We start from the raw sequence: 14,985 nt of genomic DNA on the forward strand, positions 1-14,985 counted from the left end.
CTATATATCCTATAGTTTTGGGTTGGAAAAAAATTAAGTACGCTAGCAAATAAGAAATTATCTTTTTTTTAACTTAATAAAAAGTTAACAAAACGTGTGTATTAACTTTTAACTTAACTGAGTTAACCTATAGTTAAATTAACTTTTAACTTTTTGTTATGCATGGTTGTTTTGTTAGAGGTAAAAAAAAATACTAATCTTTCATAGATTGTTGAAAAGTTTGATTTGATGTTGAAGATGAAATGCGTAATACCTGCAAAAATTTTAGGCGCATGCTCACTATATACAGAGTGTAACAGAAAGAACTGACAAAAAAAAAAAAAATTATGCTACTTAAACGTATGAAAAAATTGATAAAATTATATGATTAGTAAATAGTTTAAGAAATATACCCATGTCAGCAAATTTCCAAAAATAATATTTTTAAAAAAGTTATTGCGTTTCAAATTAATTTAATCATAAAAATATTGATATTTAAAAAAATTCTAGAAAATAAACTACTTGACTTAGATAAATATTTTTACCATCCAAATCGTTCTTATAGTCAGATTCACAAATTGGCTATTTTATATTTATTTAAAAAAATTCAAATCAAATTTAAATTTTTTTATTTTTAGTATTAAAAAATATAAAATAATTTTTTTTATTACACGTGTAGCGCAAATGGCTATAAATTATATATAAACAAAAAAATTTAAAAATATTGATTATAACAAAGGTTATTCCAAAAGTCAGTTATTTCTGTTACACTGTATGTACCACGCATATATACAACGTAGTATAAACAATTATAGAAGGAGAGTGAGGGGTCAGATCCCCAGATAAAATATGTTATTTTTTAGTAAGTCCTGTATAGGAACGTCAAAACAGTTCTGAAAGCTATAAAATAAATGATAAAACAAAATATGTATGAAAATAAATGTTTGAAAATAAATTCCGAAAGGTCAGTTAAATACACATTAAATGATATTTTTAAAAAAGCTGAAAAATACAATATTTATTACAATAGTTAGGAAAGCTCACTCTGCGGGATTCACGGTTTCTAAGGGAATTTTAATATCCTACATCGCAATAAACTTAAATTCCATAAACAATTTAACAACTTATATTATCTTTGTAGCTACTTTTTAATATTGTCTATAGTATGAATCTACCTGATATTGGCTTTATTAAATACTCATATTTTGATATTTTTAATACTAGCTGCTATAGCTAGTATGAATTTACTTTGAATAGGACCGTTATTGAACCATTTATTAATTGTTAATATGTAGTATTAAAAAGACTATAGTTAAGCGTATTTAGAAGTTAGAAGTTAGAACACCTAATACACCTGTACGTTTTGTCCGTCCGTTGTGAACAATAAATTATGAATACGAATATTAAAATGAAAACATAAATATCAACTATCGTAACTATAATGTTCTAGTACCTAATTAACGGACAGACACAACCATGAGGGTAAAATGTGTTCTAAACGTATGTCCAGAAACCAAAAAAAATTAGTAACATCATTATAATTTATAGGTAGTACCTTCGAATTTAAATATTTGAATATTTCACATATTATACATATATTATTATAGTTTATAAGTAATAACACATAGGTGGTAGCGTAGTGTCAATAAACCTAATGTACCGATTTGATATAGTATACCTAACTATTATATACACAAGCATACAAGATATAGACAAGACAATAGATATAATCGTTAATCTCGCCATCAATATTGTTAAGCCACACGAAGATATAGTCAAATACAAAGAGTGTAAGTTTAACGGCTATAATATCGTGATAGTTTAAAGATAGGTACTGTCACAGTGCGGACAACATATGATAGTTACAGTATCATACAAAACATAGTAAGTAGGTATGTAAGTCGAGTATCAATATGTATTTAAACGAGAAACTACGCACTTACTGCAGCATGAAATATTATTATGAACTGTTTAAGACTTTAATATATTATATACTATTTATAAATATATAGTGAATATATATTAATATATAATACTAAAATACTGTCATACTGAAAAGTGAATAGTAAATAATAATATTGACCAACCCTAATATCTTAAGCTTGTCACCATGAAAATGACCAGCTATAAACATATTATTTGCCAATATTAAGTAGGCATTTAACAATATTATTTGTCTTGCAATTTCGCATTATTCATGAACAGTTGACATTTCCTTTTGTGATATTTAATAAAACCATTATTATTATATGGTCTAAAACAGAGTAGAATGATACATATTAAGTTATAATAACATATATATAATATATATAGTCAATATTTCTGATATCCTGAATTATACGGATTTGTAGTTTGAACATGGCTACAGACTTATAACCATATGATATTATCAACTTTTATACCTTTGATTATGTAAAAAGTAAAAAAATCATTAATCTAACAAAAGTAGCATTATTGCGTCAATTATGACTAAAAATAATGAATAAAAATAACAGTATTTCAAATAGTAGGTACCTATATCCCAGTTATATTATCTATGGAAAAACAAAATTATATCAAGAGAATAAGGATACATAAATAGAGACAACACATGACATATAACATCGATTTTAAACACCGGTGACACGAACGACTTAAAATCATAAAAATTATAGAAATATAACTTCTGCACAATTAACTCCTAATATCATTAATCAATAGCTCAAAAATATTCAAGTAATAATATTAAAATGTACCCATTATTTTATACAAGTAAAAATAAGATATTTTACATTAGTCCCAATAATGTATTTTTAATTCCGACGTAAATCAATGCCTGGTCTTCGGCCTCTTGCCAGTGTTTGAATTCAATAAATAATCAGTGGTGTCGTCTATTCCGGCTGTGATGTTTCGAAGTTCTCCAATGTATCGTTTATCCATGTGCTGCTTAGAACTGTTCATTATTTTCTTTACGCAGAAAATCAGTGCAAATACGCATATCAACAAGGCCGAAATACCACCGATAACGTGTTGCGGACTCATTAACCGAACAATCGCATAATACCGTCTGTGTCTTCTTTGCACTACGGTCCGTTTGACTTGTTTATCGACTGTGATTGCGATCTCTAGAATATCAGCAACCGACGTGTCGAAAGATGATCGGCACTCGATGTAATTCTCGGTTACGTTTATCATGGTGAACCTCTCGTCATCGTCCAACTCATCGCCACGGTATGTGACTTCGAAGATGTAGCTGCCGTTAGGTCGGCGCCGCTGCAACAGATCCGGAAACACGCCTTCCACACGGACGACGGTGCCGTCGAACACTTCGAAGTCAGTGTAAACCGGGTCGGGATGGAGTAAGTACGGCGTCTGTTGGGGAAAGTTCACGACTTTACCAGCCAGATCTACACGAAACCCGAGCGAAAGACTCGTCATCTGACCCGGATCGTCGAGCTTCGGAGGCCAACAGTCCATCGTCGAATTGCTGTTGTTGCGCACCATACAGTTACCGTAGTACCTCGTCCCGTTGTAGTCGACGTACATCTGCTGGTTCTCCGTGCACTCAAATTCACCTCGGACCGTCAACGAGACGTCGCCAGATGCGAGGCCCTCGAATACTTGACCATCCAGGACGGTTGGCTCGTTGACGTATGTAAACATTTTTTTTTTGTAGAACTTGCCAATAGAATTTTTTTCGAACACGATTTGCAACGGACCAGACTTTTGTTCGTCAGTGTGAGGACTGGTCACACAAACGATGCGGTCGTGCTTGAGTTCAACGATATCGCACATCACTTTCGTCATTATATTTCTGAAGAACACCTGTAAGTCAGTCGTGGTATTCAGATTCTCGCCAATAAGTTCTATCCGGGTTCCGCCCGTAAAAGGTACGCAGCTCGGGCTGACGTCCGTAAACTTCGGTTCGACGAACCTGAACTTTTGCGCTGACTTCAGCCTCAACACACTTGTAATCCCCGCGTACTCGATTACCACCGGACCCTCTTTAACCTCCTTTAAGCAACTAACAGTGCAATTAACCGTCTTGTCGTCGACCGTGACCGATTCGTCACAACTCTGCCCGGCCAAGGTCACTGTCGTCAACCGGCCTTCGGCCAAAAACCTATGGTTCTTGACGGTTATGCTCACGACCGTCGGCGTATTGCGATGGAACAGCAAAACGTCTGGTTTGAAAGACTCGATCGCCACGTCAGGACTTCTCACTTCGATCGTAGATGGCGGTGCGCCGTCCTTCCATTTCTCGTTGTTAACCGCGTTCCGTATGTCGCAACTGTTCAGTTGTTCGGCTGTTATCTTGCAACTATCGTTTTTTAAACACCATTTACAGTAATATTTTTTTGAATCGCTTTCCCAAAAACTGATCGTACAGTTCTCTTTCGGGCAAGTCCAACCGTGATAACTGATGTAATGGTCTCGTGGATTGTCGAATTGCAATCGTACGTTGTTGACAACGATTGAAAAATAAAAAATAAACAAAGGATTGGCTTTAGTTGTTCTTTGTTTTTCAATAGGTATAGTTTTTTTGTCTTCCCAATTACAAGTTATTACTCCATTATCGATTGAAGCGTTATAAGTTGCATTTTCTATTTCACAACCAATATTTGGACTTACATTAAAAAAAGTTTTTACACTTTTTGCCTCGATATTAGAAACCGTAACCTGTAACGAATAACCATCATACGTCACAGCATACGCTGGGCATGATTCTTTTGTATCGACTATGAACTTCCCCGATAGAATTTGATTTGAGTTGAGACAAATTTGTTTTTCGATCAGCCAACTGCAACCAGAGTGTGCCCCGGTACATTGTGTGCATGACCTATAAAGCGTGCAGTTGATTTCTTGACTTGATCCGCCTTCCGTTATATTTACATTGTCCGCTATAATTTCCACACTTGAAGTCAACTGTAAAAACATATATACATATATTATATACATACCACATTTTCTATACACAATACAATTTTTAAAATATAGAGACTCATTTTAAGATATCTATTTACCTATAATACCGACTAACTTTAACCAATCACACCTTTCTATATGTTACGTAAGTCGTCAGTACATTAACTTAGTATATACGTAATAACATATGGACAAAAATGTTAACTTCCCTAAGTAAATTTTGTTACCATTTTATACTTTTGTAAATTCCCCTAACGCGTCTACTGTATCTCTAACTATTAGAAATAACTAATAGGCAATAAATATATATATATTTATTATATTATATAATAAAATAATAAAATATTCATAAATTTAGAGGTTTATACATCCTCTTCAACCAGAATCGTGAATCGTAGAATATGCGATAATTTACTTCAAATTTAACACGTCCATTACAGTGCCGAAGTACACTTAAAATTTACTTTAATATTTACAGCACATTCCAATACAATTCCCCGGATTTTCATATTTATTTTTTTATTCTATTACTATAAATAGATACATTTTGTGTTTATTGAAATCTATAGTAATAAATTCTAAATTCGTAAGTATATACATACTTCTGTTTTGATCATAGTTAACAAAAAAACAATAAATGTCGCAAGTCATTATTTAAAACTATTTGTGGAAATTATGGATTATTTTTAACATTAAACTTTTCTAGTAGTATTTAAACGCATTAAGTTTTAAGGTCTATAAACAATAGTAACAACAATAAAACATAACCAAGCTCAAAAAATTATATAATCTCAGTTAAGGGTGTCGGTGCTGGTTTTTCCAATTTTCCAAAATCTTCTAAAGTTTGAAAATTATATTTTATATTTGAGTTATTACTTTAATTATAATACTTTTCTACTAATCTACGGATCGATACCTAATTAGGGAGGGGGAAGGTTGATACGGTGTATCATATCAACGAAAATGACTTCACAAGAAAAACTCTCACGGCCTGTAGAATAGTCGGATTTTGTTAATTTTTTTTTTATTTAAAAGAAGAGAACATTTTTCAGGCCAGATCAGAAACTGAATTTTCATTTTTCCTTAAATAGTGGTAGAAAAATGGCGTGAGAGTTTTTCCTGTAAGACATGTTTTTGTACTAAAAAAACGCACCGGCTCCATCGCCCTTAATATTTTAATATTAATAAATTTATAAAAAAAATTGTCATAAGTCAAGTTATATCATATGTACCTATGATAATAAAATGAATATCTACCATATTATATATCTATGTAGAAATAAATTATGCACTATATCTAATTAAAGTTGTCCAAATGTAACTTACTAATAAAATTACGAATACGAGTCCGTTAATATAAGAATGGTTCCAATTGTACTCACGAGGAGTCATGATGTAACGTCTACGAGCAAACATCGTATTGAAATTCTGTGCGTTCTCCTGAAAATAAATAATTATTTTACGATTTTTATATTGGTAAATTATAATCAAGAAAAAAATTGAAATACCTAAGTTTTATTTTATTTTGTTTCTATATATTATTAATATATTATAATATATTGTTTTATTTCAGCTTATTTTTAAGTCATTTTTTGTTATAACTTATAATACAAGTATTAAAGTATAACATTTTTATATTGCAGATTTAAACAATGAAAGTTTACTATCTATTGAAAACTGTCAAACATATGACGGGTGTTGAGTTAGATTTGTCCAAAGACTTAATGCATTGATACCATCATACAAAAAGAATTACAATATTATATTATTGTGTAAGTTAAGGATTAATACACTCATATTTATAAAGTAATTTTGTTGAAAGTTGATTCAAACGTAGACATTTCAAATATTGTCAGTAATAAATAATTATATGAATTATTATAAACGTTACAATCGTATAGATACCCTTCATCTTCCACTACTTATACATTTCTCTTTTTTAAACTTAAGTGATAACTGATTGATAGTTTTATAGTCTATGTGTTTATTAATTCATTTTATACATTATTGCACATGTAATATATATATATATATATATATATATATATAATAATTATATATATATATATATATATATATAATAATTATAATATATGCGTAATTATTTCTCGTTAATTTAATTGGTTTCATTACATTTAAGTAATCTTATAAATATAAAATATTAGATAAATTTATATATTGGTTGTTAATAAAAATGTGTTCTGTATTTTTAAATTAAAATCCTGGAACAAAATTAAAATTTAAATATGTCTTAAAAATTATGAAAATTATATTGAACTAACCACTAGTTTATAATTTAAATAGCAATTAATTAAATTATCTTTAAACAAAAAAATTACCTGTAAATATAGTTTTAAAAGCAAATGCTTTCCTTAAAATAAAAAAAGGTTAACAAGTGAGTGTTGCTTTGTTGTACTGTAGGTTACAAGTGGGTCATTGTAATGGATGGTGTTAAATTTGAATTCAATGATATAACATCATTGTATAAGAAAAACGATTCTGAGCGAAGACGGTCGGTCAGCCTATGATATTACTAAGTACCTATATATTTGATGATATTATTGTGAACAAAGTAATTTATATATTATAACCTATTTACGTGGAACCTTGTTTTAAATTTTAAATTTAGCTATAAAAGTTGAACATTTCATACATTTTTAACTTCAAAATAATTATTAAATTTTAAATTTGATGAATTTTGTCAAAATTCTTATAAAAAATTGAGCATACCTATGTATTTTTAATATTTTTTATCTGCTATTGTAACAGTATATCAAGAGCCTTGTATTAAATTTTCACGCTTTTTGGCCCAACAAATACAATTTTATTGATATTAATAGAAAAAAAAACTAAAATAATTTGTAAATTTTATAATAATTTAAATAAATTGTATGGTGTATAGAAAATGAAAATATAAACATTCGGTGAAATTTTCATGTATCTACAGTAATTTGTTTTTGAATTACAACTAAATAAGAAAATCGCTACATGAATCGAGTGAGTATCCAATGTTGTAATGTTGTAAATTATATGAACTTCAAAACGCTCATAAAAATTTAATTTGACTTTCTTGTAGACATTTTTTTTTTTTTGATGAAGGTAGACAAAGTTATGAGGAATTTTGTGCTACATTTTCAAATCACAGATTTGAAAAAACATTTTTAGAAATTTCTAACTCAAATTAATAATTTGCTAATTTTTGTGATTTTTATGTATTTTGTCAACATTTGAACTTTAAATGCTTATAAAAAAAATCGTGACTAGATTTTCAATATTTTTCAAATATTGTTGTAACATTATATTAGGAGCCTTGTATTAAATTGTCAAGCTTTTTTACCCAACAAATAAATTTTATTGATATTTATAGAATGAAAAACTAAAAAAATTGGAAACTAAAATGTCCGTAAATATCCTAAAAAGTGATGAAAAAGACAAAAAAAACACACATCATTGTAAAATCAATACATTCACCGCTTCGCTCAGAATCTAAAATTATAGAAAGATAATTTTTTATCTTCAACAAGAGTAATTAATATAATTTCCATATTATTGAAATCAAATAATATAATTTTGATTTTTTTCTCCTATTAGCGTCTTTTCATTTTACTTTTTTCTATATAAATACTTTTTTTTTTGATATTCCGTGATAAATTATAAATTTGATACAATAATTTTTAAATGCATTTGCGGTAACATCTTTTGTTTAATTCGATGGAACATGTGGCGTATTTAGGAATTTGTCATGAGGAGGGTCCATATAATTTTCAGAAAACAGAGCCGTGGGGGCAATGCCTCTCCATACCACTCAATTACTCTTTATTAAAGAAATAAACCATATTTATAAGACGATATAAAATGTTTGAGTTTTTAATTATTAAATAATAATATGTACAAAACAAATTTAAAAAAAGCGGGTAAGTGGATGTTGCTTTACTGTACAGTAGGTTACAAGTGGGTCAATGTATAATGGATTTTATTAAACTTGAATTCAATGATATAATATTATCATTGTATAAGAAAAATGATTCTGAGCGGAGACGATTTGTCAGTCTAGATATTTTATATTGTTATTATTTATTATAGCTTGTAAGTTGAATTAATATTAAAATATTTATTTTTTTTATTCGTTTCAATGGTGATAAACAAAGCGTTAGAAATTAAAATCCCATTTTTAGGTGGTTTTTCCCGTAGCATTAAATAACTATTGAAAAAATCAAAAAATGACCTCCCTAAAGTTAGGTACATCTTGATCCAATTTGCTAATAGTTAAGGTACTTGTTTTGAAATCAAAGCACTCCTTCTGGTAGAAATTTTGTATACAGGATAAAAAAAAAATAATAAACACCATTGTAAAACCACTAGCTTCATCGCTCCGCTCAGAATGTAAAATAGTTATGTTATAACTTATAACTTTTATAAAAATATTTCCTAAAGGTTTGAGGATTTTAAGGTTGAAAAAGATCTCTCTGGTAGATACTGGCAATGTTCAAAACTACAAAATATTTAAATTAAAAAATAAACTCGGTATTTTTAAAACATTTTTGGTACCAAACTCATACCAAAAAAAAATCACGGTATTAATTAAAAATGTTGATAACTGAAGCTTCGAAATTTTTTTACAAAATCCTTTCACCGGTTGGAACCCTTCTAATAGGTACACGGCGCAGATGTCGATACATAATAATTTATAAATAACTGGTATTTTATTAAGATTTTAGACCGAAAACGGAATTACGCGTGTTTACTTAATTTTTGCTATAAGACGTATCGATAAAAAAATGTTTGCCACCACTATGTTATGAGAGTTAATTCAAAGTTCCTACTGTTACAATTTATTCATAACATTTTTTCAACACTAAATATAACTTTTTTTTTTTTGGTTTTTATTAATATAATTTACAATCTGTTACAGAATAGAACAACGAGTAAAAGTAATGAAAGAATAATGGCTTGAGTGAAAACACAGATTAAAGAAACCTTTCAGTAAAGGCACTTTGACAAATATAATTTAATAATTAAATAAAAAATTACTTTATTTCACTTCTAAAATGCTTTTTATATTTAAATGCATATTTTATAAATTATATACATTTTGAACGCTACTTGTAAGTTGTAACTATTTTCTTATTTACTTATTACTGATACCTTTTACTACCTATTGAACAATAATTATTGTTTCGATTTCTTGAAAAGGTTTTCTCTACTCATTTACAATCTTTGACAAAATATGGCAATATAATCATTTTTATAGAATAATTTACTTTACATTTGCATATAAATTTCAGTACCTATCTAATATCTTATATCTGCGTATATCACAATCATACACACTTTTTCTTTTCCATTACATTGTTTTAACATCGCCACGAATAATAGATTACTATTTAATAATATACTTAAGTAAATACCCACTTTGTATTCGGAATACGATGATGATGGTGGTGGTCCGTCACTGGTGCACGGTGTTGATGGCGACACTCAGATTTTGAAAACGAATGACTTCACTCTGCAACCTATATGTCACTGCAGCACGTTTCATCAAACCGATCGTAATATTATTATAATATTATACTGTTTATTATCGAACCCGTCTGAAAATCAAACAATCCCCACTCATTAACCGGGCTGATGATGAATCATCTAATACAATAATAATATCCATATTACCATCATGACATTATTATATTATATAGTGTATACTATAGTCTTATAAACGAAACGTCTCGTAAATATTATGAATGAATCAATTATAGTGGCACGTTCATATTAATTATATTACATGTAATCACACATTAAGATTTGAAAGACTTATAAAAAAACGATAACGAAAAATAATAAATTATCAATGAATACGACACGGACACGGGTTGATAGAAAAATATTGCCCACATATTTATATACCGCCTATACTTTTAATATACAAGATATAACAGAAAGACTTGACGAAAAAATTATGTTATCCAAATGTATGACAAAAATTGTTTAAATTATATGATGAGTAAATAATTTAAAAAAAGGTGAGTAAGTGGATGTCGCTCTGCTGTACAGTATGTTACAAGTGGGTCACTGCAATGGATGGTGTTAAATTTGAATTCAATGATATAATATCATTGTATAAGAAAAACGATTCTGAGCGAAAACGGTCAGTCAGCCTATGATATTACCAAGTACATTTGATGATATTATTGTGAATAAAGTAATTTATATATTATAACCTATTTACGTGGAACCTTGTTTTAAGTTTTAAATTTAGCTATAAAAGTTGAACATTTTATAAATTTTTAACTACAAAATAATTATTACATTTTCAATTTGATAAGTTTTTTTCAAAATATGAACTTTAAATGATTATAAAAAAAAAATTGTGCCTATATATTTTCAATATTTTTCAACTGTTATTGTAACAATATATCAGGAGCCTTGCATTAAATTTTCACGCTTTTCTACCCAACAAATAAAATTTTAATAATATTTATAGAAAAAAAAAACTAAAAAAATTGAAAACAGACAATGTCCGTAAACAGCTCAAAAAGTGTCAAATCTTAGATTTAAAAAGAAAATTTTTTATGAATTTCTAACTCAAAATCATTTGCACATTTTCGTCATTTTTACGTATTTTGTCAATATTTGAACTTTAAATGCTTATATATAAAAACTGTGACAAAGGATTTTTAATTTTTTTCATCTGCCTTTGAAACAATAACCTAGGAGCCTTCTATTAAATTTTCAAGCTTTTTTACTCAACAGATAAAATTTTATTGATATTTATAGAAAAAAAAACTAAAAAAAATGGAAATTGACAATGTCCGTAAACAGCTCAAAATAAGTCAAAATATTTGAAAAATGTTATGGTGTATAGGAAATACAATTATAAACATTCAGTCAAAATTTTATGTTCCTACGGTCATTTGTTTTAGAGTTACACCAAAAACCAAAATCGATTTTCTCGAAAACAGATTTTGCGTAAAAATTCCCGTTTTTCCTTAATTTTTCTTTTGTTTTTCACGTCGCTTTTGAAAACTACTGGGAAATTTTTACTTTTGACCCCCCAAAGTACCAACTAGATTCAGTTTCCTATCAGAAAAGTTAATGTTGAAGAAAATCCAAGCACTTTTACTGTCCTAAAAGGTGATGAGACACAAAAATAAAAAAAAAAATTAAAAAAGGTGGATAAGTGGATGTCGCTCAGCCAGCCTATATGATAGGAGCCTATGAAATAAGTATATTTGATGATATTATTGTGAATAAAGTAATTTATATATAACCTATTTACGTGGAGCCTTGTTTTAAATTTTCAATCCATAGCCATAAAAGTTAAACATTTTATACATTTTTAACTACAAAATAATTAATAAATTATAAATTTGATAAATGTTGTCCAAATTTGAACTTTAAATGCTTATAAAATCAAATTGTGCCTATGTATTTTTAATATTTTTGAACTGCTATAAGAACGATATATCAGGAGGCTTATATTAAATTTTCACGCTTTTTGGCCCAACAAATACAATTTTATTGATATTTATAGAAAAAAAAACTAAAAAAATTGAAAACTGACAATGTCCGTAACTGCACAAAAAGAGTCAAAATATTTTCAAAATTTTATGGTATACAGAAAATGTTAATATAAAAATTCAGTGAAATTTTCAAATATCTACAGTCATTTGTTTTTTAATTACAATAAAATAAGAAATTTGTTACATAAGAAATCGAGTGAATATCAAATGTTGTAAAAATATAAATTTCAGACGCTCATAAAAATTTAATTTAAGTTTCTTGTAGACATTTTTTTTTTGATAAAGGTAGACAAACTTATGAGTAATCTTATATTACATTTTCAAATCTTAGATTTAAAAAGAAAAATTTTTATGAATTCTCAACTCAAAATAATTTGCTAATTTTCGTGATTTTTCCGTATTTTGTCAAAATTTGAACTTTAAATACTTATAAATAAAAACGGTGACCAAGGATTTTTAATTTTTTTCATCTGCCTTTGAAACAATAACCTAGGAGCCTTCTATTAAACTTTCAAGCTTTTTTACTCAACAGATAAAATTTTATTGATATTTATAGAAAAAAAAACTAAAAAAATTGAAAACGGACAATGTCCGTAAACAGCTCAAAATAAGTCAAAATATTTGGAAAATTTTATCGTGTATAGGAAATGCAATTATAAACATTCAGTCAAAATTTCATGTTCCTACGGTCATTTGTTTTAGAGTTACACCAAAAACCAAAATCGATTTTCTCGAAAACAGATTTTGCGTAAAAATTCCAGTTTTTCCTTAATTTTTCTTTTGTTTTTCACGTCGCTTTTGAAAACTACTGGGAAATTTTTACTTTTGACCTCCCAAAGTACCAACTAGATTCACTTTCCTATCATAAAAGTTACTGTTGAAGAAAATCCAAGCACTTTTACTGTCCTAAAAGGTGATGACAGACACAAAAAAAAAATTAAATTAAAAAAAAATAAAAAAAAATAAAAAAAAAAAAAACACACATCATTGTAAAATCAATACATTCATCGCTTCGCTCAGAATCTAAAACAATTACGATTTGTATAATTGTAGTGCTAACGGAAATGTCGAGAAAAAAGAACCTATCGTAGCGCGATTATATGTTATTAATTTGAAATGTAAAATAAAATAATATCAAAACTGAAAACTGCAAAACGAATAACGCTGACATAATAATGTACCTATTGATATTCAACAATAAATTATATTTTCGATTTTTATTTAATGCACATAAACCACAACTACAGTCTACCAACTGATTACTAATAACATACAAGTAGCATTATTATTTTCTGCCTACAAAATGCATTGACATATTATTCATTAAATGTCTTTCGCGTTCACTTAATATAATATGTCTATGACGAAATGTTATGTGTGTTTAGGTAATCTAGTAGTTAGATAGTATAATAAAATAAATTGATTCAGACCATTCAATTTGATACTTACCTAATAACTTACTAAAGAAAAAACTTACCTAAGAAAGCCACCAATCCCCTAACTATAGCCAGTGGCGCATTTAGGGGAGGGTAAAAGGAGCAAATCGCAAACGGAAACTTTTTGGTGCGGCAAAAAATTATAGCTTTTGCTTATGATGAGTCCATGATTTTTTTAATTTTTAATTTTTAAACCTTTTTCGGTATTATTATGTGATTAAAATACATACCTACACATTTTGTATTTTAAAAAATATTGTGAGGATCTAATTAAAAAATAAACGATACCTAGGTAATAGGTATATTATATTGGCTGCATGTTACTTGCGTCTCAAAAAAAAATATTTTTTTCAGGTAGTAAATTTGACCGGTTAGTTGCGTCCCGTTTTGGGGGACGCAAGTCAGCCATATTATTATCATCGATATTATCTTCAAAAATCATTAAAATCGATAGTTCATAAATTGTACTGTATACATGTATACGATGTATACATGTGTGTGAGTGCGTGCGTTACTTACTTACAATATAGATACAATTTATCTATGATAGGTACTTTATGATAGTATATTATATTAATAACTTATGTGGGTATTATTTTATGTGAAGAAGGTATGGGAACATGTATACATAATACATCTTGTTGGTTGTTAGATTCGATAAGATATAGCAATTACGTCGATAATCTTTTGTATTTTACTCGCATTATATTTTCACATTTTACTTTTATTCAGTATGATTCGGTCGATTCGTCTTATTAGACCAATAGTTGTGCAATTACCACTCATCAAATTAAAAAAAAAAAAAATAATAAGTTAATTTAATAAAATACGAATTTTTAAGCTATGGAAGAAATGTGTAGTTCTAAATTGGTCACGAATAATGGTTTTAAAATAATTGATGGTTACAAGTTCGGGTATCATAAAATGTTAAGCAATAACAATTTTCGATGGAAGTGTACGAATAAAAAATGCAAAAGCTATATGAAAGTAGACGTTCATCAAAATGTAATAAGTAATCCTACCTCACATACGCCTTATCATGCTCCAGACGACATCACTCACCTCAATCGACAAAAATTAAGTAATTCTGCAAAACGAAAAAGCCTATCGGATCTTAGCACAAGACCATCGAAAATTATTTGTGCAGA

The 14,985-nt window shown here is 28.2% G+C and overlaps 1 protein-coding gene across 1 annotated transcript; it reads right to left on the reverse strand.

Moving 5' to 3' along the window:
• Positions 1-2,476: 2,476 nt before the first annotated feature.
• Positions 2,477-10,428, reverse strand: LOC132950963 (plexin-A1-like). Its single transcript, XM_061022605.1, has 3 exons — positions 10,297-10,428; positions 6,211-6,324; positions 2,477-4,884 (listed from the first exon to the last, which is right to left on the reverse strand). Exons 2-3 carry the CDS (start codon positions 6,298-6,300, stop codon positions 2,788-2,790), a joined length of 2,187 nt encoding a protein of 728 aa, XP_060878588.1. The 5' UTR covers positions 6,301-6,324; positions 10,297-10,428; the 3' UTR covers positions 2,477-2,787.
• Positions 10,429-14,985: the final 4,557 nt, after the last annotated feature.

This window comes from Metopolophium dirhodum, chromosome 8, assembly GCF_019925205.1.
Source record: "Metopolophium dirhodum isolate CAU chromosome 8, ASM1992520v1, whole genome shotgun sequence".
NCBI lineage: Eukaryota > Metazoa > Arthropoda > Insecta > Hemiptera > Aphididae > Metopolophium > Metopolophium dirhodum.